The following is a 23,810-nucleotide window of genomic DNA, read 5'->3' as shown; positions in this document are numbered from 1 at the left end:
ATATTTAGAAAAGTTTTGCCACCTTGCAGGTGGGCAGGTAGATGGTGCGATGGTATTTGGGTACAGTACTGGACGAACAATTTAATTAAAATTTAAACTTTTTTTTGTATTTTTTACTGTGGCGCTACCTATCTTACAGGACTTGTACTACACCATCAGGACGTCAATTTAAACAAAAAACTGACCAGATGTTATAAATATGCAAACGCGTAGCAACGAAACCTGATTCAGCGGTTATTCTATACCGACACGTGAATCTTTTTTAAATTTATCACAAAGAAATTATTATTGCAGAAGCTGCATTGTTGCCACTATCAGATAACAAAGCGGACGTAGATAAAAATTGCGGGAACTGCATCTTAGTTATAAATACACCAACATGACCTATTTCGTAATTCAAAAATAGGGGAAAAACTGCAGCTGTTGCAAGAAATGGGTAATGCACACACCGATGACGTTAGCGCATGCGTCACAACTAAACGGAAATCTGAAACAATCAAAACAAGTTATAATAAATTTGTTTCTATTGGGTAACGGTGTCCTATCATCCGGTAAGTTCAATTTACCGCACTTGTGTGTCATACTTATATTCCAAGTTCCAACTTGGAAGCCAGATTTTTTCTCGCCTTATAAGGCTCAAACTTCGTGCTAAACATGTCAAGTCTGTTTACTTTCAGCCGCTCTAGTGGCTGATTAATGATGAAACCGATGGATTTATTTCTATTGCAGAATTAACAGTCTAGGCACCGACAACAAAATGTTTTTTCAGTTCAGAAAATACTACCTGAAGCGTTAGCCCCCCTTTCACCAATTGTGGCTATATTTGATGTGCTCTTCCAATTCTGCACAAATCATCCCTTTCACTTCTACATTCACAAATGTTCTACAATTGAAGACACGCCAAAAATCAATACAATTTTCCATTTGGGGCTCCAATTACCATCAAATGCTTGAAAAAAATCAGTCCTCTTGAAATTTGGAGTTGGAACTAATTTAATAATCTATAATAAATTAGCGAAGTTTGATTTTTTTTTACCTTAATTCCGCTAAACTTTGAGGTTAGATTAACCAATCTAGGTTGGTGATTTTTCTAGTTATTTAGTTACTTTGATGCACCAAGTTGGCAACGCAACAACACATTGAACCTGAAGAAACAAAAAGAAAAGCAACATTTCGTCCCAAAACAATGCAATTTTTAAATACAATCAGCAGTTTTTCCCGAATCACTTTACTTACATACAATTCCAGTTTTAATTAATTTAAAATTTTCAATTTGTTCATACGTCACAATGACTGACAGTTGACAGCTGTCAACACCATTTGGACCATCGATAAAGTTATTATTAAAACCACAAAACAATGTCGTCTTTAATTAAATCCGCCAAAATTACCCAGTTGAGTTTAAAATACAACCCCGTTTTAGTAACTGCAGTCAGAAATCGTAAGTCACCACCTAACCTCAAAACACTTATGTAATGAACCTTTTAGACTGGAACAAGGACTATAAACCAGGCCCGTACCCCCGCACTGAAGAAGAAAAGCTTAAGGCGGCGGAGAAGTACGGTTTGCACCCTTCTGAGTATAAATTGTATCCCAATGATGGGACCGGCTGGGGCGACTATCCAAAATTGCCGGAGGTCGGGGCGGACAGCAAAGACCCCTACTACCCGTGGGATAACCCTGAGCTTAAGCGCAACTTTAACGAACCCGTACGTAAATTGGTACTTTTGTCTAGTTTTAATTAGGTTTTTTAGATGCATGCCGAATTTGACTTGATGAGGGAGGACCGCTACAATGTGAGTGCACGTCTGAGGTACTCGTTGCGCACGCAGTGGTTGCAGTTCTTGGGGGTGATGTTCGGAACGTTCGGGATTTATTGTATTTTTGAAAAATTCAAAATGTTTCACCCGCTTGTCCCCAGACAGTACCCCATTGACGGTAAAAAACACTACACTTTTGAAACAGAGTAGTTGTAAATAGTAAGAATAAAGTGGTAGAAAGACGGTGTTTGTCTAATTGTGCGTAAATGAAAAGAATGCGTAATAAAAATAAACAATATATTACAAATAAGTTTAAGAGTACAAAGTAACAATTAAATATATACAGCAACTGAATTTATAAAATTAAATTAATTTCGTTCAGGAAAACATAAGTGGGATAATACTATACATGTAGACTAGGTACAAATTATTACTGTCAGTTGTACTGTGTTGTTACAGCTCGAAATTAAAATAAACAAACGTAAGCAATATAAAGAAGTCTTTATCCCTTACATTTACAATCACATAGTTTTGAATTCACAATCTTGTGTGTAGTGTCACTGAGTAAGTTAACCTCGTTGGTCCCACAATCTGAATTTTGACTAGAAACTTTAATTTGGTCTTCCAGGATAGGGCCTATCGGGTATTCTTGGAGGTATATTTGGAACTGGCCGACTGAAACGGAACAAATAAAATAAAAAATGTCTACGATTATCGTATTAAACGCTCCTTAAACCTCTCGCGGTACTTACCTCCGATTCAAGCAATCATGCAGCATTCTCTAGCTTCTAAAGAGGTTTAAGGATTTTCGAGAAAACACACACGAGTGAGTAAGATGATTAAAGTCGCAGTGCAGTTACTTTGAAGAGAAAGCACACGAGACAAGCCCACCACCAGCACAAGGACGGGGTAGGGTTCAGACGAAATAAAGAACTCATATATTATTTCTATATTTACACATTCAGAATAACTACATAATTGTCGTGCTCAGTGCACTCATCTGTTATAATTTTAAAATGTTAACACGATAATTACAAATTTATGTACAACAACGGCCTCATCATAACAACTTAAAGCTCTGCGTACTAGATCACTTGCGTAACATTTTAAAATTAAGAAAATTTATGGAACTCTATCTACAGAATGTGTTCATACATGACATCGACGTACAGTTCTGCTATATCGTTATTTTATATATGTTCACGGATTAGCCACTTATTATAAATACTTAACAACAATTTCATTACAACAAGATCATTAAGCAAATGATGTTTTCATAGGCTATCCCGAAATATCTTACAAAAGAATCGAATCTTCATAAAAATATCAATACTTGAATTTCTGACGTAATGATGCTGATCGTAAGCTATAACTCTTATAATCTACACTATTGCGTAACATCACTATGTTGGAATGATTACGAACGTCATAATTGACTGCGCCTACAGACACCTACATATAAATGGTACGTCTTTTTTATTTGTCTTTACTACACTCTATTCGGAAAAGCGGCCACCCTCTACGGTCCGCTAGTCGTCAAAACTGATATGCCACCATGTCAACTAATTGTGCAAAAATCAATGCAAGTATGAAACACCGATGTACTATTTTTATATGTAGTAAGCGTCTTGTTATAGAAAGCGATAGAATAGACATCCAGTTTTGGTTACGTCGTACACTACACGGAAGATCATATTTTTGGAATGTGCGTCTGCATCTAGCACATCGACTCTTAAAAATGCTTAAATTATTTCGACCTAGACTACGGGACACCTGTGGATGCCCCTTAAGTTGTTGTCATGGAATGTTCGGCAAAAAACTAGTCTCAGTCGGCTGTGATCACCAACCGCGGTTGGTAGTCCTTCTGAAATGTCAACGTTTTGAGGTTAGAACTGCCAATCGCGCTAGCGCACAGCCCCTTTTTTCGTACAATGTGTATATATATTATAACAAAATTGTCATGACTCGCTCGACAGTTAGGACATGCTGTGTCTGATGTTGACAAACAAGTGTTAGTATGATTGAGATGATGTAGTTATTGAAGTACAAGCATGTTAAAAACGAAAATTACTTATGGAACTTGAAGGCATTGGAGAGTTCGTTGATAGCAGCATTGGTTACAGCTCTTCCAACTGCCATCTGCACCTGAGGGGGCACTTGAACGCCCCCTTGCGGTCCTTGGCCCCCAACTCGACTGTTACAGAGACAATTCTTATCATTCGATTAAGTCTCGATTGCCTACCATACATGCCAGTCCGAGTTTTTCGAATATACAGAATGTAGCAAAAGTGGCGCGAATTTTGAATTTTTCTTTTTCCGCGTCGCAAAATGGCGCCGCACAAGCGTTTTGATTGATGACGCGACATTAAAAGAATTCCTTTAAATGAATTTGAGGTAGCATGTGTATATTTCCGAGTGTTCGTAAAGGAAAAAGAAACACACGAATTTTAAACAGCCATACTCATTGTTTGGAACATTTACTGTACATATATTTTCGATTATCTTCGCTTCCAAAGTAACGTTAAATCCGTTAAAAATATCGTTGACAAACTCTCGCCATTTTGACACACGCAGCCGAAGACGAACTATTTTAGAAACACAGACTTACAACTACGATTAGAATATCCTATACATCGCACATAGAAACGACAAAGGCAACCGTACTTTCGACTACACCCTGTATATTAACTATTGTAGAGAACGCGCGAGATGGCTAATGGCAATTCCAGACGATACAACACTACTTTCCGTTAAATGTTGTGTTAGTTTAGAATAACGGATGCAACAGTTTTATATGGTTGTTTTAGAAGAATAAGCACTGGTAACATCGGAATATACAGTAGACAATAATTTAAATGTACAATCATAACATTTTTTACAAGATATTTGACAAGACATGATACATTACTATAAGCGAAAGCGTGTAACAAACATAGCACCCTAGTTAGTACGAATTTCACACAGTTTATTTCACCCTACATTAAACAAAGTAACATCATCAAAACATGGTAACACGGAGAAATCAACTGTGCAAACAACTAGTAACATATTACAAGCCCACTCAGAGCTTATAATTTACGAATAATTGATGTCAACAATAGGTTAGTGGTGGTTAATATGCTCTTAACGCCTCCTGAAAATAAACCACAAGTCCCATTAACCTGTGGTCCTGCTTTCAGACGATGCTTCTGATCCAATGAGGAAACGAAATCGAACTATATTGCGCGTTACAACACGTCCATATATTTTTAATGAAAAATAAGTAAACGATGATAACATGATAGAAATAATGACAAAACAACTAATCTGATTAGCTGTTACTACGCAAGAAGAATAGCAAAAATTGTAAAGATAAGTGTCGAAATGGTAATGTGCTTGTAACAAAAAAGGTGAACAATGACGACAAACAAAACAATAAGCTGATTTAGTATGTTTCCACTCACAAAATGTCGCTACTGTCATTGAAATAGTTGCTTCCCTATCGCTTAAAAAATACAACTTTGATGCGTGGAACAGATGTATTTGAAAATTTATTTTACACTTGTAATGTTGGTACACCTGTATGTAAAAATTGGTGCAATTTCTGTTTTCTGATAACCGCTATAAAGGAAAAACCAGTGCCGTAGCATCTTTTTCGAATTGAATTTTTCAATTCTTCAGTTTTTCAATTTCAATTTGACTAAGATATTAGTACCAATCGAGTAAAAAACATGGTAATATTTGTCCGCACCCCAAATTTAGGTTGGCAACAATGAATCATCTGGGCTGATTTCCCCTCATTTTAAATTTGGCGCAACGAAATCCATCGATCGAATGTGGTGCTTAATTTAAAAGATTCATTTGTTGCCAACCAAAATTTGGGACAAAATTATTTGTTTTTACGTGATTGGTACCCCTGAGTCCGCGGTCATCTTGGTCGTGCAGAAGTGCAATTTTAAGTTTATTTTTTTTAATTTTTCGATTTAAAATTTCGCGAGTTTTCAATTTGTAATTTTTCAATTTTAATAATAATAATAATGACTTTATTCATACAGGGTAAAACAATTGTTTATTCAGATTTTTTTGATTTTTCAATTTTTTTAATCAAAAAAATGGAAAAATAGTAGCACTGAAATATCAAAAATAAAAAAAATAAAAATAAAAAACAAAAAGCATGTAATGAAAATTTTGAAATATTAAAAATTAAAGAAATCGGAGAATCGAATAAGTGAGAAATTCAAAATGCAAAATTGAAAAATGTAAGAAATGAAAAATCGACGAATTGAAAAATCAAAGAAATTCCAAAGAAACATTGCAAAAATAAAGGGAATAAAAAAAACGAAAAATTTTGATACAAAATCGAGAAATTGAAAAAAAATATATATAAATCGGCAAAAGGAAAAATAAAAACCAACAACTTGAAAAATTGATAAATGAGAAACCAAAAAACCGAAAAATGAAAAACGGCAATATCGAAAAATTGCAAAACTTATAAAATAAAAATTGAATAAAATGAAAAATTATAAAACCGAAAGATTGAAAAACGGAAGAATTGTGATTTCATAATTTTTGTTGTTTCAATGTGAAAATGTTCAATTTTTGAATTTTTCAATATTTCGATTTGCAATTTTACGATTTTCAGTTTCTCGATTTTTCAATTTTTCATTTGCAATTTTTCGGGTTTTCAATTTGACGATTTTAGAATTTTTCCATTTTTCTTTCATTTATTGGATTTTAAAACTTTTTCATATTTCAATTGTTCGATCTTTCAACCTTAGTTTTTCGACTTCACAATTTTGACGATTCAATAATTTTTTGATTTTTCAATTTTTCGATCCAATTCGTTTTTCCTTCTTTCCAATTTTGCGACTCATTTTTTTTTATTTTTAGTAAACATTGAAAAACATTTCGATTTTTCGTTTCTTCAGTTCTTTGATTTTCCACTTTTTCGATTTTGCAGTTTTTTCTCATTTTTTAGTTTTCCGAGTTTTCTTTTTTCTGATTTTTTAGTTTGTCGAAAATCAAAAATTAAAAAAACGAAAAAGCATAAAATGAAAATTTTGAAATCAAACACTTAAAAAATTGAAGAAACGAAAAATTTATAAAATTGAAAAATTGCGAAACATATCGAAAAAGTGCAAAATCGAAAAAATGAAATATGTATTGAAATTAAAGAAATCGGAAAATCGGATAAGTAAGAAATGAAAAAACGAGGAATTTGAAAAAATCAAAGATTAAAAATTTGAAATTTGTGATATAAAATCGAGAAAATGAAAAAACTAAAAAATCGGCACAAGGAAAAATAAAAATCAAGAACTTGAAAAATTGAGGAAATGACAAACTGAAAAATCGAAAAATAAAAAATTGAGAAACTAAAAAACCAAACAATGAAAAATGGAAAAATTTCAATGTTCTGATTTCAATTTTTTCTTTTTTCAATGTGTTGACGTTTCCATAATTTTTCGATTCGATTCGTCTTTTCTTCTTCGCAATTTTTCAGTTCTTTAGTTCTTCAATTTTCCACTTTTTTGATTTTTAAATTTTTTCTGACTAGTTTTTCGATTTTTCAATTTTTTCCGATTTTTCTATTTTTTTCGAATCAAAAAAAAAATGGAAAAATAGTAAAACTGGAAAATCAAAAATGAAAAAAACCCAAAAGCATAAAATGAAAATTTTGAAATCGAGAACTTGAAAAATTGAAGAAGCGAAAAATTAAAAATAGAAACTTAAATATCGAAAAAGCGCAAAATTGAAAAATGAAATAAACGAAAAATTATAAATTCGAAAGAAACATTAAAAAAAAAAGGCATGAAAAAAACAAAACTTGTATTATATTTTTGAGTCACCTTATATAATGTCATCATATTTTGCATACTTTGGAAGATTTATTCGGCAAAATTTTGAGATGACGGCTCCAATTTTGTTTTCGCTTTTGCAAGTTCAAAGTTAAATTGCAAAATGTTGTTATAAAATTTTAGTTTGTTTCCAAAACTTTGGATGTCTAGGGTGAAAATTCAACACGGATTCATACACCACAAGTATCTTATTTTATAAGATTAAAAAAAATTCACTGAAGCGACGAGAAAACATAAAAGTCGCAAGTCAACCTAAACATATAATGAGACTACAATGTCTAACTAATTCAACTAATGAAATCAGGAAAACTTTTCCAATGACACTTTTTCCCTATCTCTCTCTCTCACACACACTCATGAGCGATTATTGTGCAATCGAAAATAAAACGAATTACAAGTTGGCGTTGCCTGTCAAACTTTGGGTGGTATCACTGCCATCAATTTAACGCTAAATGTCAACATTTAACAACAGTAGTACCAACCTAATTGGTTTTATCCTCAATCACACCCTATTATCATAGAAAAACCACCCCAAATTACCCCAGCCCACCCTCCGACCACGTCATTTCGACATTGGATTCAGATTGATAACTTCCTCGAATCGTTAGTTACGAAGCGACTACTTACGTTGGTACGAGCGGTGCAGGCAAGGCTTGTCCTTGAGGTCTCCCTGGGGGCATCGGCGGCACTCCGCCGCCAGGCCTGTTCGGGATGGCGGGCGCCGGCCTTCCGGAACTCGGCGGCGGGGGCGGCGCTCGCGAACCTAACGAACCTACCACATTGATTAACCCTCCGTCCACCACAAAATCAAACCGCACTCACCGCTGCTGCCGACCTGTCCCATGTTGGGCGCCGTCTTCCTGGGCCCGCCAGGACTCGGCGGCGACAACCTGGGGTTCTCCAGGCCGCTCGCCAGCCAGTCGTTCTTGACCGGGGGCGGCACGGGCGTCGACACCGTCGCCATGGACACGTCGCCGATGATGCGCAGCGCCTCCTTGCACGCGTGGTACATTCGCAGCATTTCTTCGCGTTTCTGGGCCTCTTCGGGGGCTTCTTCCATCATTTGCGCCTATGAGTGGAGGTGTGAATGATTTATATTATTATTTTTGTTTGTTTACGTACTTGATCGCCGCTGGCGTAGATGTGTGCTAGGAGTTCGCCGTTGATGAAGTCTTTGGTGTGGTTGATTATCATGTACATTATGGTTTTTGGTACCAGGTCTCGGGTGGTTTTTGTTACGATTCTCATGTAACTGTCTACCAGATTTCGGATCGTTTCGACTTGACGCTCGAGCTGGGGATCAATGGAGCTGCTGACGTTCTCGCCGCCGGTCTAAAGTAGGTGATTCGTTGGTAAATCGAACGTACGGTATTGGAAAGGATTAGTTGTTTTTTGAGATACATGTACACAAAATTAAAAACATAATCATGCATAGTTAATGTAGAATAGGGTGTACATATATTCAAATAACATAGAAAAAAATTAATATTGTTAAATTTATTTGTAAAAAAAGCAATTTTTCATTTAACAAATAAAACCATTTCGACGACACAAGAAGACGTAAACTTGTTACAAATCCCCAAAACTCAACTCTAAACTCACTACTCTTCTGTTTTACGAACCTGATAATTTTCTCCCTGCGGCGGAAAAGCGAAACACACAAACACACCAGGTTAGTAACATGCAAAGTACTCACAAGGTATAGCAAAATGAGGTTGTGTTACTCCACAAAAAAAAATGCAGAGTTAAAGTTATTATGTACATCCGAATGTTAATCAACGGCACACCGCGCATGATCAAAAATTGGCGCGTGCCTTCTCGGCGATTCGCCAATATTTTGATCACACGTAACTAGGAACCAATCAAAACACAAGAGATGCGAAAATCATCTGACCAGTCACAGGACTTCTTTATGCAATACTTGCCCGGCGCTTCTGATAAACAAGAAAATGCAATCATCAGTATATAAATAGTGTCTATACCTTGCAAATGGGCCAACCAAATTTAAAAAGAAAGAGAGAGTAAAGTCAACAAAAATGAGAATTCTCGATGTGTGTTGCGCAAACCGTCACAATTTTATGAAAAAATTGGTCTAAAGAGTTTAGACAGTACTTCCCTCGCTGTCGGAAACTTGACGACTGCATGGCTATTGTGTTTTTTTCTCATTACATTTTTGTAGTGGGAATTTAAAAAAAATTGCGATGACGTCAACATTTTTGCAAGGACACGTATATCAGTTGGGATAGATGTAGTGTAATACTAAGAATAAAATTATTGTATTCCCAAATTTTCGGGAAAATGAATTGGGTCGTTTTGAATATTGATTTTTTATAATCAATAAAATAACGAAACAATTTACTCACGTATACGGCAACTGAAAATCGTTTATGTATAAACATTCTTAATTTAAGATGACAAGCGTAACAGCATACGTGAGAGTCAAACAGAGAAACTGTAAACGAAACGACCATCGGTTTTATTGCTTCGACTTCCGCTTATTATATAAAACATTGGGTTTTATTTTAATTCTTGACGGTGAAATTCACAATTGGTTGATTATAAACATGTCTATTTCACATTCGCGGAACCAAGTGAGCGCATAAAACAAATGCAGGTCTGTAATGTTAAAGTCGATGTAAATAAGCGTGCTACTCTTATGTTTCAACCGAGTTTTTCCTTTAACAAATTTTGTGTTTACCAAATTGGGTTGGTTGGGGTGTAATACTAATAATAAGTGTTGCCTTTAATTTAATCAATAAAATAAATTGACTTCATTAATTTTTTTGAACCACCTCTTAAGAAAATCTAAAAAATATGAATGGAATGATAAATCACAAGTACAAACTCATCATATTTTTTGCATTTTAGATAGGATTTATTCAGCAAAATTTAAGGGTGGCGTCATCAATTTTTTTAGGAGGGATGAACAAATACATTTTGAACAAAAGTTTACCATGCTTATAATAACTTTAAAATATTCCCAAGATTTCAAAGTATTCGGTTTTGTAATTCCTGATTAAATCGATAAAATAAATTCACGCCTTCATTAATTTTTTTGAGTCACCCTGTATATGCAAATCCAAAAATATGAATGGAATGATAAATCACAAGTACAGACTCATCATATTTTGTACATTTTAGATACGATTTATTCGGCAAACTTTTGAGCTGACGTCATCAGTTTTTTGTAGAAGATAACCAAATATATTTTGACTAAAAATTTATTATGCTCTTTATAACCTTAAAACATCTGCAAGATTTCAAAGCATTCGGTTTTGTAGTTCCTGATTAAATCAATAAAATAAATTTACGCATTCATTAATTTTTTTGAGTCACCCTGTATATGCAAATCGAAAAAATTTGAATGGAATGATAAATCACAAGAAGAGACTCACCATATTTTGTACATTTTAGATAGGATTTATTCAGCAAAATTTTGTGGTGACGTCATAAATTTTTTAGGGGGGACGACCAAATACGTTTTGATCAAAAATTTACCATGCTTGTGATAATTTTAAAATATCTTCAAGATTTCGAAGCATTCGGTTTTGTAGTTCCTGAGTAAATCAGTAAAATAAATTTACGCTTTAATTTATTTTCTTGAATCACCCTGTATATGCAAATCCAAAAAATATGAATGGAGTGATAGATCACAAGTACAGACTGATCATATTTTGTACATTTTAGATATGATTTATTCGGCAAATTTTCGAGCTGACGTCATCAAGTTTTTGGAGGGGATAAGCAAATATATTTTGACTAAACATTTATTATGCTCTTTAAAACCTCAAAACGTCTGCAAGATTTCAGAGCATTCCGTTTTGTAGTTCCTGATTAAATCAATAAAATATATTTACGCATCCATTAATTTTTTTGAGTCACTCTGTATATGCAAACCAAAAAATATGAATGGAGTGATAAATGACAAGTACAGACTCATCATATTTTGTACATTTTAGATATGATTTATTCGGCAAACTTTCGAGCTGACGTCATCAAGTTTTTGGAGGGGATAAGCAAATATATTTTGACTAAACATTTATTATGCTCTTTATGACCTTAAAACATCTGCAAGATTTCAGAGCATTCGGTTTTGTAGTTCCTGATTAAATCAATAAAATATATTTACGCATTCATTAATTTTTTTGAGTCACCCTGCATATGCAAATCCAAAAATATGAATGGAATGATAAATCACAAGTACAGACTCATCATATTTTGTACATTTTAGATACGATTTATTCGGCAAACTTTTGAGCTGACGTCATCAGTTTTTTGTAGAAGATAACCAAATATATTTTGACTAAAAATTTATTATGCTCTTTATAACCTTAAAACATCTGCAAGATTTCAAAGCATTCGGTTTTGTAGTTCCTGATTAAATCAATAAAATAAATTTACGCATTCATTAATTTTTTTGAGTCATCCTGTATATGCAAATCGAAAAAATTTGAATGGAATGATAAATCACAAGAAGAGACTCACCATATTTTGTACATTTTAGATAGGATTTATTCAGCAAAATTTTGTGGTGACGTCATAAATTTTTTAGGGGGGACGACCAAATACATTTTGATCAAAAATTTACCATGCTTATGATAATTTTAAAATATCTTCAAGATTTCGAAGCATTCGGTTTTGTAGTTCCTGAGTAAATCAGTAAAATAAATTTACGCTTTAATTTATTTTCTTGAATCACCCTGTATATGCAAATCCAAAAAATATGAATGGAGTGATAGATCACGAGTACAGACTGATCATATTTTGTACATTTTAGATATGATTTATTCGGCAAATTTTCGAGCTGACGTCATCAAGTTTTTGGAGGGGATAAGCAAATATATTTTGACTAAACATTTATTATGCTCTTTAAAACCTCAAAACGTCTGCAAGATTTCAGAGCATTCCGTTTTGTAGTTCCTGATTAAATCAATAAAATATATTTACGCATTCATTAATTTTTTTGAGTCACTCTGTATATGCAAACCAAAAAATATGAATGGAGTGATAAATGACAAGTACAGACTCATCATATTTTGTACATTTTAGATATGATTTATTCGGCAAACTTTCGAGCTGACGTCATCAAGTTTTTGGAGGGGATAAGCAAATATATTTTGACTAAACATTTATTATGCTCTTTATGACCTTAAAACATCTGCAAGATTTCAAAGCATTCAGTTTTGTAGTTTCTGAGTAAATCAGTAAAATAAATTTACGCATTCATTAATTTTTTTGAGTCACCCTGTATATGCAAATCCAAAAAATATGAATGGAGTGATAGATCACAAGTACAGACTCATCATATTTTGTACATTTTAGATATGATTTATTCCACAAACTTTTGAGCTGACGTCATCAAGTTTTTGGAGGGGATAAGCAAATATTTTTTGACTAAAGATTTATGATGCTCTTTATAGCCTTAAAACATCTGCAACATTTCAAAGCATTCTGGTTAGCAGATTAAAAATTAAATTTCAAAATGTTGTTTTATAATTTTGATTTTTTTTCCAAAAATCTGGATGTTTCGGGTGAAAAGTCGATTCAGAGTTGTAAACTACATGTGTAGGACTATGTTATTTTATACAATTGAAAACCCATTTACTATGTACAATTTTGAAGTGACGTCATCGCATTAGTGGTGGGGATGATTAGACAAATTTTGGTTAGCGTTTTACCATCTACATGATATTCTTAATATAAGTACAAAATTTCACAACAATCGGTCGAGTACTTTCGGAGATTATCTGTCTAATAAAAATCCGGGACAACAGACGGACAGACAGACAGACAGACGGAAATGGGAGACCTATTTCTTCGTCTTCTAGGGGTCATGAAAGATCGAGAAAACGTAAAAGTAGAGAGTCGGCCGACGGACTCGATTACAATACTTCCTTTGCTTACGCTCGGGAAGTAAAAATTATTGAAAAAATTTGAGATTTTTGATTTCTGATAACCCCTCAAAATAAAAATCAATAGCGTAAATGACACTACCGCAGCTATTTTCACTTGAAACTCGAAACAAAAATTGAAAATATATATATTTTTTTACGAGATAAACGAATCACATTTGATTAACGATTTACCATGATTACGATAACCTTAAAACGTTTGCAAAATTCCAGAGCATTCGGTTTTGCAGTTTCATAATTAAATTGCAAAATACTGTTAGACAATTTTGATTTTCTAGGGGAAAAAACTGAACACGGATTCATAAACCACATGTGAAGGATTATCATTTTATTAAATTGAAATATTTACTAATTATTACTATTATTATTATTGACCACCCCTACAGAAAAACCAATTATTAGGGTGGTAATTTAGGTCTAAATTAGATTGTTGGAAATGCATAATTAAATAGTTAAAAATTAGTAGACTGTTATAGATGTGCATTTTTGATCTGGCGTAAACTACAATTGAAAATATCAAATTTATTGCGATAATTATTATAACTTCTGTACATAATTGCAATGGGCAAAATGTAAATTTATAAAAATTCGGACAGACGGCAGACAGATGGAAACGGGAGACCTATTTTTTCGTACTCTTAAGGATCATGAAACGTCGAAAAAACATAACAACACACTATTGAGAATCCTGTAGTTTTCAAGGTGTTTAGAAGCATTAAGGTGCAAGCAAATGACCATCAGGCAGTTTGAATGCACTTTAACACGATTTCTAAAATAGAGTAACAACTTCCGAAAAAAAGAAAAACACATCGATACGCTAAATAAAAAGCTGTGTGTATGTGTGTGTCAGAGTTCTCTGTACCGTAATACACCAACATGCCACATCCCCCCCCCCCCTATACCACTCACCTCCTCTCCATTAACTTGCTCCGTTTGCTTCTCCGGGTAGACTCCGGCCCTCAGGAACGACGCTTTCCACGAATCCACTTCGTCCAGAGTCTCGCAACTCAACTCCAGCTGCTTGTAGTCCTACAAGAAACCCCATCAAAACCCACTCACGCCGCCTCGTCGCCCTCTACCTTGTAAACGTTCCTACCACCGTCTGGGTTGAAGAGCGCGAACATGTGTCTCCTCGACATGAATCCCTGCTCGATGTCCCGAAGTTTGAGCCCGTCCAGAGGCAGCATGTACTTCTTCTCGCGCTCCTCCTCGTCCTTGTACCAGGAGATGTTCTCCGACGTTAGCACGAACCAGTAGTCTCTGGAACCCCCTTTCATTATACCCAAATTGTGGATGCACATGTAACCCTTTCGGATGACCTGGTTGCCTAAGGTACCTCGCGAGCCCGTCTTAGACGCGTTTTCGGACTGGTTCTGGGCGCTGGAATGAAGAAATTTAGGATGACTTTAGGGTTTGACCGGTTTTGACTCACTTTGCAAACCCGATGAAATCTTCGTGGTTCGTGTTCATGTACGCGAGTTCGCAGTCGATGAGGAGGCAGAGTTGCTCCTTGCAGTACTGCTCGCGCTGGCGGATGTGGGTGGTGATGATGCGCTCGGCTTCTTCTCGGAGGCGGGGGTACCGCGACATCTACGAGACAAATTATCAGGTGAAAATCGTGCAGTTTCGTGGTTTCCCGGGTTCCGAAGTTTCCTTAACTCGAATTGTAATTAAATAAAATTATCAAAGTTGAATTTACAATTTAAATTTTTTTGTTTTAAAGTCGATATTTTCGAAAAAAAATAATTAGTTGATTAATTGATATTTCAACGGACGATTCTGGAAAAACGGTTACAGTTATCGAAGAAACGAAGCCGGAAGTGAGTTCTAGAGCTCGAAATCTACAAGAAAATGTATTTAGTCAAGTTTCGAAAATGTCAAAATTTGGACGAAATTTGAAGAAGGGGGGACCATTGGAAAATTTTCACTTTTAAAAAAGTTCTCTAAAAATACTGAAAAAATTCAGGGACGTAGATCTCGACGTGCTGATTCCAAAAATATAGCGTGTCGATGGTCACATGAGCAACATTTTCGAAAAAATCGGAACAAAATGCGAATTTTCCAAAATTTTTAAAAATTTCCATATTTCAAGCGTCAATTCTGGAAAAACGGTTACAGTAATCAAAGAAACTAAGTCGGAAGTGAGTTCTAGAGCTCGAAATCTACAAGAAAATGTATTTAGTCAAGTTTCGAAAATGTCAAAAATTCGCCGATATTTGAAGAAGGGGGGACCATTGGAAAATTTTCACTTTTAAAAAAGTTGTCTAAAAATTCTGAAAAAATTCAGGGACATAGATCTCGACATGCTCATTCCAAAAATATAGCATGTCGATGGTCACGGACGAACATTTTCGAAAGAATCGGTCCGAAATGGGAATTTTTGAAAATTTCTAAAAATTTCGATATTTCAATGGACGATTCTGGGAAAACGGTTGCAGTTATCAAAGAAACGAAGCCGGAAATGAGTTCTAGAGCTCGAAATCTACAAGAAAATGTATTTAGTCAAGTTTCGAAAATGTCAAAATTTGGACGAAATTTGAAGAAGGGGGGACCATTGGAAAATTTTCACTTTTAAAAAAGTTCTCTAAAAATACTAAAAAAATTCAGGGACGTAGATCTCGACGTGCTGATTCCAAAAATATAGCGTGTCGATGGTCACTGAGCAGCATTTTCGAAAGAATCGGTCCGAAATGCGAATTTTTGAAAATTTCAAAAAATTTCGATATTTCAACGGACTATTCTGGAAAAACGGTTAGAGTTATCAAAGAAACGAGACCGGAAGTGAGTTTTAAAGCTCGAAATCTACAAGAAAATGGATTCAGTGAAGTTTCGAAAATGTCAAAAATTCGCCGATATTTGAAGAAAAGATGATTGGAAAAATTTCACTTTTAAAAAAGTCGTCCAAAAATTGTGAAAAAATTCAAGGACGTAGATCTCGACGTACTGATTTAAAAAATATAGCATGTCGATGGTCACGGAGGAACATTTTCTAAAGAATCGGACGAAATGCGAATTTTTGAAGATTTCTAAAAATTTCGATATTTCAATGGACGATTTTGGAAAAACGGTTACAGTTATCAAAGAAATGAAGCCGGAAGTAGTTTTAGAGCTCGAAATCTAGAAGAAAATATATTTAGTTAAGTTTCGAAAATGTCAAAATTTGGCCGAAATTTGAAGAAGGGGGACCATTGGAAAATTTTCACTTTTAAAAAAGTTCTCTAAAAATTGTGAAAAAATTCAGGGTCGTAGATCTCGACATGCTGATTTCAAAAATGTAGCGTGTCGATGGTTACGGCGCAACATTTTCGAAAGAATCGCTCCGAAATGCAAATTTTTGAAGATTTCTAAAAATTTCGATATTTCAACGGACGATTCTGGAAAAACGGTTACAATTATCAAAGAAACGAGACCGTAAGTGAGTTCCAGAACTCGAAATCTACAAGAAAATGTATTTAGTTAAGTTTCGAAAACGTCAAAAATTCGCCGATATTTGAAGGGAAATTTTCACTTTTAAAAAAGTTGTCTAAAAATTGTGAAAAAATTCAGGGATGTAGAGCTCGGCGTACTGATTCCAAAAATATAGCATGTCGATGGTCACCGAGCAACATTTTCGAAAGAATCGGTCCGAAATAAGAATTTTTGGAAATTTTTAAAAATTTCGGTATTTCAAGGGACGATTCTGGAAAAACGGTTACAGTTATCAAAGAAACGAGACCGGAAGTGAGTTCTAGAGCTTGAAATATACAAGAAAATGTATTCAGTTAAGTTTCGAAACTGTCAAAGATTTGCCGATATTTGAAGAAAAGATGATTGGAAAAATTTCACTTTTAAAAAAGTCGTCCAAAAATTGTGAAAAAATTCAAGGACGTAGATCTCGACGTACTGATTCCAAAAATATAGCATGTCGATGGTCACGGAGGAACATTTTCGAAAGAATCGGACGAAATGCGAATTTTTGAAGATTTCTAAAAATTTCGATATTTCTCAATGGACGATTCTGGAAAAACGGTTACAGTTATCAAAGAAATGAAGCCGGAAGTGAGTTTTAGAGCTCGAAATCTAGAAGAAAATATTTTTAGTTAAGTTTCGAAAATGTCAAAATTTGGCCGAAATTTTAAGAAGGGGGACCATTGGAAAATTTTCACTTTTAAAAAAGTTCTCTAAAAATTGTGAAAAAATTCAGGGTCGTAGATCTCGACATGCTGATCTCAAAAATGTAGCGTGTCGATGGTTACGGCGCAACATTTTCGAAAGAATCGCTCCGAAATGCAAATTTTTGAAGATTTCTAAAAATTTCGATATTTCAACGGACGATTCTGGAAAAACGGTTACAATTATCAAAGAAACGAGACCGTAAGTGAGTTCTAGAGCTCGAAATCTACAAGAAAATTTATTTAGTTAAGTTTCGAAAACGTCAAAAATTCGCCGATATTTGAAGGGAAATTTTCACTTTTAAAAAAGTTGTCTAAAAATTGTGAAAAAATTCAGGGATGTAGAGCTCGACGTACTGATTCCAAAAATATAGCATGTCGATGGTCACCGAGCAACATTTTCGAAAGAATCGGTCCGAAATGAGAATTTTTGAAAATTTTTAAAAATTTCGGTATTTCAAGGGACAATTCTGGAAAAACGGTTACAGTTATCAAAGAAACGAGACCGGAAGTGAGTTCTAGAGCTTGAAATATACAAGAAAATGTATTCAGTTAAGTTTCGAAACTGTCAAAGATTTGCCGATATTTGAAGAAAAGATGATTGGAAAAATTTCACTTTTAAAAAAGTTGTCTAAAAATTGTGAAAAAAGTCAGGGATGTAGAGCTCGACGTACTGATTCCAAAAATATAGCATGTCGATGGTCACCGAGCAACATTTTCGAAAGAATCGGTCCGAAATGAGAATTTTTGGAAATTTTTAAAAATTTCGGTATTTCAAGGGACGATTCTGGAAAAACGGTTACAGTTATCAAAGAAACGAGACCGGAAGTGAGTTCTAGAGCTTGAAATATACAAGAAAATGTATTCAGTTAAGTTTCGAAACTGTCAAAAATTTGCCGATATTTGAAGAAAAGATGATTGGAAAAATTTCACTTTTAAAAAAGTTGTCTAAAAATTGTGAAAAAATTCAGGGACGTAGAGCTCGACGTACTGATTCCAAAAATATAGCATGTCGATGGTCACGGAGCAACATTTTCGAAAGAATCGGTCCGAAATGCGAATTTTTGAAAATTTTTAAAAATTTCGATATTTCAAGGGACGATTCTGGAGAAACGGTTACAGTTATCAAAGAAACGAGACGGGAAGTGAGTTCTAGAGCTTGAAATCTACAAGAAAATGTATTCAGTTAAGTTTCGAAAATGTCAAAAATTGGCCGATATTTGAAGAAAAGATGATTGGAAAAATTTCACTTTTAAAAAAGTTCTCTAAAAAATGTGAAAAAATTCAGGGACGTAGATCCCGACATGCTGATTCCAAAAATATAGCGTGTCGATGGTCACGGAGCAACATTTTCGAAAGAATCGGTCCGAAATGCGAATTTTTGAAGATTTCTAAAAATTTCGATATTTCAACGGACGATTCTGGGAAAACGGTTGCAGTTATCAAAGAAACAAAGCCGGAAGTGAGTTCTAGAGCTCGAAATCTACAAAAAAATGTGTTTAGTTAAGTGTCGAAAATGTCAAACATTCGCCGAAATTTGGAGACCATTGGAAAATTTTCACTTTTAAAAAAGTTGTCTAAAAATTCTGAAAAAATTCAGGGACGTAGATCTCGACATGCTGATTCCAAAAATATAGCGCGACATTTTCGAAAGAATCGGTCCGAAATGCGAATTTTTGAAAATTTCTAAAACTTTCGATATTTCAAGGGACGATTCTGAAAAAACGGTTACAGTTATCAAAAAAACGAAGCCGGAAGTAAGTTCTAGAGCTCTAACTTCTTCAAAAATAACGTAGATACGTGAGAATAAATCACAAAGACTTGCAATACTTGACGCAAGATCAATACACATTATAAAAACGACTACAAACTCAAGAAAATAATTGAAATAATTATCAATTAGTGTCAAATAAACTCAAAGCGAAAGAACAACCTCTTATTTCGAAAACTACTTCACTGAGTAATAACGTAAGCTAGTTTTCTGCTTCCGAGACAACTTCTAATCATCCTCATTATTTTCTTACGCAAATTCAAGCCATCAAAATCTACTCACTTTGTCTGTACAAATACGGACTACATTAGACAGCTCAGTCACCACCAAATCCACGCACTTCAGTGACGGTTCTTTTAATCTAGCAATCTGCTTTTTGACGATAGCTTCAAACGCCATATCTGGAGTGAACAAACCAACCTAAAAAAACACAATCAAACTTCGTCCCCTCAACACGACCACCACTCACCCTAATACCGTGTATATTCCTAATAGCGAACGCTATTTCCCTCCTCAGTTCTTTCTCGTCGAACTCCATCTTAACGATTTCAAACGGAAAACGTTCATGGAACAAACGATTAATTTTCGCGCCTCCGGACAACTCCATCGTGTTGATTTGTGCGGATCCCGAACCTTCGATGGTTCGCTCGAAGTCCGTTTGCAGTTGCTGGATCATCCTGACAATTAAGAAAAAATGAAAAACGAGTTTATTTTAGTGAGATTGTCGAGAGACGAAAGATTGACGGTATTTGACACATCAAACGTACCTCGAGTGTCTCAAACAGCGCCAGTTGGCGTTGTGGTCTAACAGACTTCTTCGTAGGAAAGAAAACAGAGTCGCGATGGATATGCACAAAATTTGGTGGAGCCATCTCTCGATCTGTGGATTTGCGTGAACACCTTAGTAAAATCATTCATACGCGACTTTCATGTAGTCGTGAATTAAATTGCGAAATTTGTCGTTTTGGTCGTATCAATTTGGAAATTGATACGATAGTTTGCTAAGATGAATGATTTTACTAGTGAGCTTTCGTACGTCGAGGCGTGCAAGCTATATTAAACATTTATTGATTAATTATTTTTTCAGGGAATTTAACATTGACCACGACACAGTGTCATTTGTTGGGGTTTCGTTCGAGATGTTTTTGTCACACTAGTCAAATCAGATGTTATTAAGTCAATTGCGGTTTCCACTAGGTTCTGTTAACGCTGTTAGTGTCTTTATAAACTATCACACACTAAACACGTACACATCTAACAATGTATAGTACATCAAATAATATATAGTTCGTGACTTCAGGTTTCCTATAGTTAGTTTTTTGGGGTTAGTATGGTGGATAGTTAAATGACAATTGAGCCCTTACATATGAGGGTATTTAACTAACCATCTAACAATTTTTTTCACAGCAAACACGTATTATATAATAGAACATTTTCCATTCCATGTCCTGTGTACTGGTTATATTGTTGTCAAATGCACAAAGCAGCTCTCAGTTATTTTTTCTCTTATATTTTAATTTTGCTGACAGCGAGAATTTCCGTGGATTTACCTGTCTTTTATGTTTTAAGTCATTACTTTTACATTACATTTAACAAAATGAGTACAAATCGACAGTAGTTTTAGATGTTCTCTATTCTACACGAATATTTTATTAATACACATTTTGAAGTCTCCCGTAAATCTAAACAAAATTGAATACAACCTTCATCTTTCCTGACATGCCAAAGTTTCTACAACTAAAAAAAAGTACAATCAGGATTGGTTACCGCGGATACTTGACTATGCTTGAGCCATCGCATATGCAAGTGTTATTTTGATTTTTGGTGTATTAATAGTAGTAGAAAAAAAAGTTCAAACATCACCATTTTCTTTCACCAAACTTTGTGCGTGTGAGGCGGCTATAAATTATTCTATGAAGAACATTCACCTTCATTGTTAAAACATTTCACTAAATTAATCTGATCTCTTAATTTTTAAAATAATTCCAACCCTTCATAATCAGTGAACCCATTTCACCATACTTTTTCAGAACGTGAAAAATCCATCAACTTGTTAGTCCAGTTGGTTTAATTTCACTATTGGATTTTGACAAAATGAAGTTAAAATAACACAATTTCGCCATCAAAAACTAGAATGGTGACTCAGAACTTTTCTAAGCTTGTTACTCTGTAGAACTAACACTGGCAAAATGAAGTAGACACGAAATGTACATTATTTGAATCGATTAAGAATATTAATACTGTTTTAAAATACAGACGAAATAGGTTCACAATTTTTTTCCAGCACCTGAAAATTTAACTGAAATGCAAAAAATCACCAACCAAACTAAAAAAAAAAATGTATATTAAATAATTAATTAAAGTAATTAATTTAACAATAAGCTGAAGACTTCTAGTATTGTTAACACAAACTATTACTAGGTGCTCACCGATAGGTTACACATTTTAGAACCAGGTCTTAACAAACTGAAAACTTTGATGTGACTGTTGCATTCAACAGAGTGCAAATACTTATAGGATTTATAGAAGTGCATGCGCTTCTCGCCTGTTGCATAAAAAGCGTGTGGCTACAACTCTGCGCAAAATCATCGCAATAACTTTGATTTTATAAATTTGCTAGGTTTTTTTTTTTAGACTTCAAATATCTCCCCTTATATTTATTTTTTATTTTACGAAAGTACCCGGAGAAAATCTGCTCTAACAAGCGGGGATTTTTCTGAATACGCAATAATACCTACCTACGGAGAATTTTTATTACAATGTGCATCTATCGAATCGTTTCTTGAAATCGAACGCCAACTTTGTCAACTCGGAGTCTTAATGATGCAAATTGCTCTAATTGGTGCAGTGGAAAAAGTTTATATAAAAGAGAATCAGAAATAACGACCACAATCATCTCCAGTTAAACAAAGCTAAAAAACTTGACGCTGTAACGAATATTTTAATCGCACTTTTCTCTAAAACTAAATCTATATATCTTCGGCGTAAATAGCAATAGTGTAACGAGTGTTAAAATGGTGAGGCCGAATACGAACCAAATCAAAATTACAAATCATTCGATCCGTTCAAGGGCTGCTTCTACTAATTTAACAAAATCCGGACGGGAAATATCAGATGACTGAAATTATAGGCATTGAGTGTTACGTCGACACAATTATATGTGCGAGGGATTGCGCATACAAAAAAAAGGCGAGTGTTACAAGAAACAGACATACAAAAATTATAAGGAATAATTTTCCATATTCCAGTAAAGTATTTATATTTTCTCGATATTTCATAACCCCTAACTACGGCCTTGTTTAGGGGTTATGAAATATCGAGAATATATGAAAGTACCAAATTGCCCGATGGGCTCCATTACTGTACGTCTTTAGGTTATCCTCGATAAGAAAAACAACATGAAAGTGTTTATGTTTATACATCGGAATAATGTCACGTAGACATTAGTTTGATTTGAATGAGTTCGTCCCTCAAAACAGAGGATCAAAACTATAAGTAGTAAGCTACAATCGACAAAACGTTATCAGTATCATTATTATAATTCTTATTAAATAAAGACGTTTGTATTTTCACATTTTCGGGAAAATTGGGTTCTTAATTTGATCAATAAAAAATATTAATGCAGTGATAAATCACAAGTGTAGACTCATCTACTTTGCACAATTAAGATAGGATTTGTTTTCAAAACCCTACCTACATTTAAAATGTTCAGTTAATTTTAGGTCCCCTCCTGGATGAACCTGAAAAAAATCTTTTGAGGTTTTAGTGTTTTTTTTTTAATTCGGGAGATTCTTGGGTACCCATGATGTATTATTTTGGAACTCCATGGAGATTTTTTTGTAAATTGTTTAAAACAATGTTGGGGGACTTTTCGGAAAATTCTGACCAGACTTGTTTTTGAGTTAATTTTCGGACCCCGTTTCTTTTTTTTTAATTTAAAACAATCTTCAGATTATAGGTATTCCCGTTTCGAAAGAATTTGAAAGTGCTTTGGAGCCTCTAGTGTCTTTTTTTTATAATAATTTAATTAAATTTCTTAGAGGATACGTCATTTGCTAAAATCAGTCTTATCTTAGCAGGTACGCACCGCGCCCACCCACCCTCTCTTTTTTTAGAGGATATGTCACTTGCCAAAATCAATTTTTCATTTCTGAAGTTTTTCAATTTTGCAATTTTTGGATTTAAAATTTTTCAATTTTTCATCTTTTCTTTCATTTTTCGAATTTAGAGTTTTTTCATTTTAGATTTGTGAGTTTTTTCTCTATTTTGAATTCTTCGATTTTTCAATTTGACTTTTTTTTAATTTTATCCATTTTTTGTTTCCATAATTTTTCAATTTTCACTTTTTTAATTTTTGAATTCTGTTATATTTTCGGTTTTTT

The 23,810-nt window shown here is 34.2% G+C and overlaps 2 protein-coding genes and 1 long non-coding RNA gene across 11 annotated transcripts in view; 2 read left to right on the top strand and 1 right to left on the bottom strand.

The window, feature by feature from the left end:
• The first annotated feature begins 278 nt into the window (after positions 1 to 278).
• On the top strand, positions 279 to 1,011 carry LOC135124974 (uncharacterized). Its single transcript, XR_010279855.1, has 2 exons — positions 279 to 551; positions 730 to 1,011. It is a non-coding gene; the product is annotated as an uncharacterized LOC135124974 (long non-coding RNA).
• A 266-nt stretch (positions 1,012 to 1,277) lies between these two features.
• Positions 1,278 to 2,003, top strand: LOC135124973 (NADH dehydrogenase [ubiquinone] 1 beta subcomplex subunit 8, mitochondrial-like). Its single transcript, XM_064050222.1, has 3 exons — positions 1,278 to 1,441; positions 1,489 to 1,709; positions 1,755 to 2,003. Exons 1-3 carry the CDS (start codon positions 1,360 to 1,362, stop codon positions 1,968 to 1,970), a joined length of 519 nt encoding a protein of 172 aa, XP_063906292.1. The 5' UTR covers positions 1,278 to 1,359; the 3' UTR covers positions 1,971 to 2,003.
• Positions 2,004 to 2,043: 40 nt separating this feature from the next.
• The window catches only part of LOC135124971 (dynamin), a 36,101-nt gene continuing 14,334 nt past the window's right edge, over positions 2,044 to 23,810 (bottom strand). Inside the window, exons 6-17 of one of the 9 annotated variants that reach the window (XR_010279852.1) lie at positions 19,898 to 20,105; positions 19,711 to 19,848; positions 14,939 to 15,096; positions 14,586 to 14,886; positions 14,416 to 14,535; positions 9,217 to 9,231; positions 8,717 to 8,926; positions 8,417 to 8,663; positions 8,222 to 8,366; positions 3,832 to 3,954; positions 2,513 to 3,624; positions 2,044 to 2,435 (exon numbers count right to left, since the gene is read on the bottom strand). Coding sequence is in view for 6 of the 9 variants with exons in the window: in XM_064050215.1 (XP_063906285.1) it covers positions 2,372 to 2,435; positions 3,832 to 3,954; positions 8,222 to 8,366; positions 8,417 to 8,663; positions 8,717 to 8,926; positions 9,217 to 9,231; positions 14,416 to 14,535; positions 14,586 to 14,886; positions 14,939 to 15,096; positions 19,711 to 19,848; positions 19,898 to 20,105 (1,729 nt within the window). In the remaining 3 variants the exon portion in view is untranslated. Of the gene's footprint in view, positions 2,436 to 2,512; positions 4,894 to 8,221; positions 8,367 to 8,416; positions 8,664 to 8,716; positions 8,927 to 9,216; positions 9,232 to 14,415; positions 14,536 to 14,585; positions 14,887 to 14,938; positions 15,097 to 19,710; positions 19,849 to 19,897; positions 20,106 to 23,810 lie in introns of those variants that run through there. The other 8 variants (XR_010279853.1, XM_064050216.1, XM_064050215.1 and 5 more) reach the window with 8 other exon arrangements.

Source organism: Zophobas morio, unplaced genomic scaffold, assembly GCF_036711695.1.
Source record: "Zophobas morio isolate AGI-343-1 ecotype UQ-CSIRO unplaced genomic scaffold, CSIRO_AGI_Zmor_V1 ptg000008l, whole genome shotgun sequence".
Taxonomy (NCBI): Eukaryota; Metazoa; Arthropoda; class Insecta; order Coleoptera; family Tenebrionidae; genus Zophobas; species Zophobas morio.
Note: the sequence above shows the minus strand (reverse complement) of the source record. Positions and strands in the feature narration are given on the sequence as shown.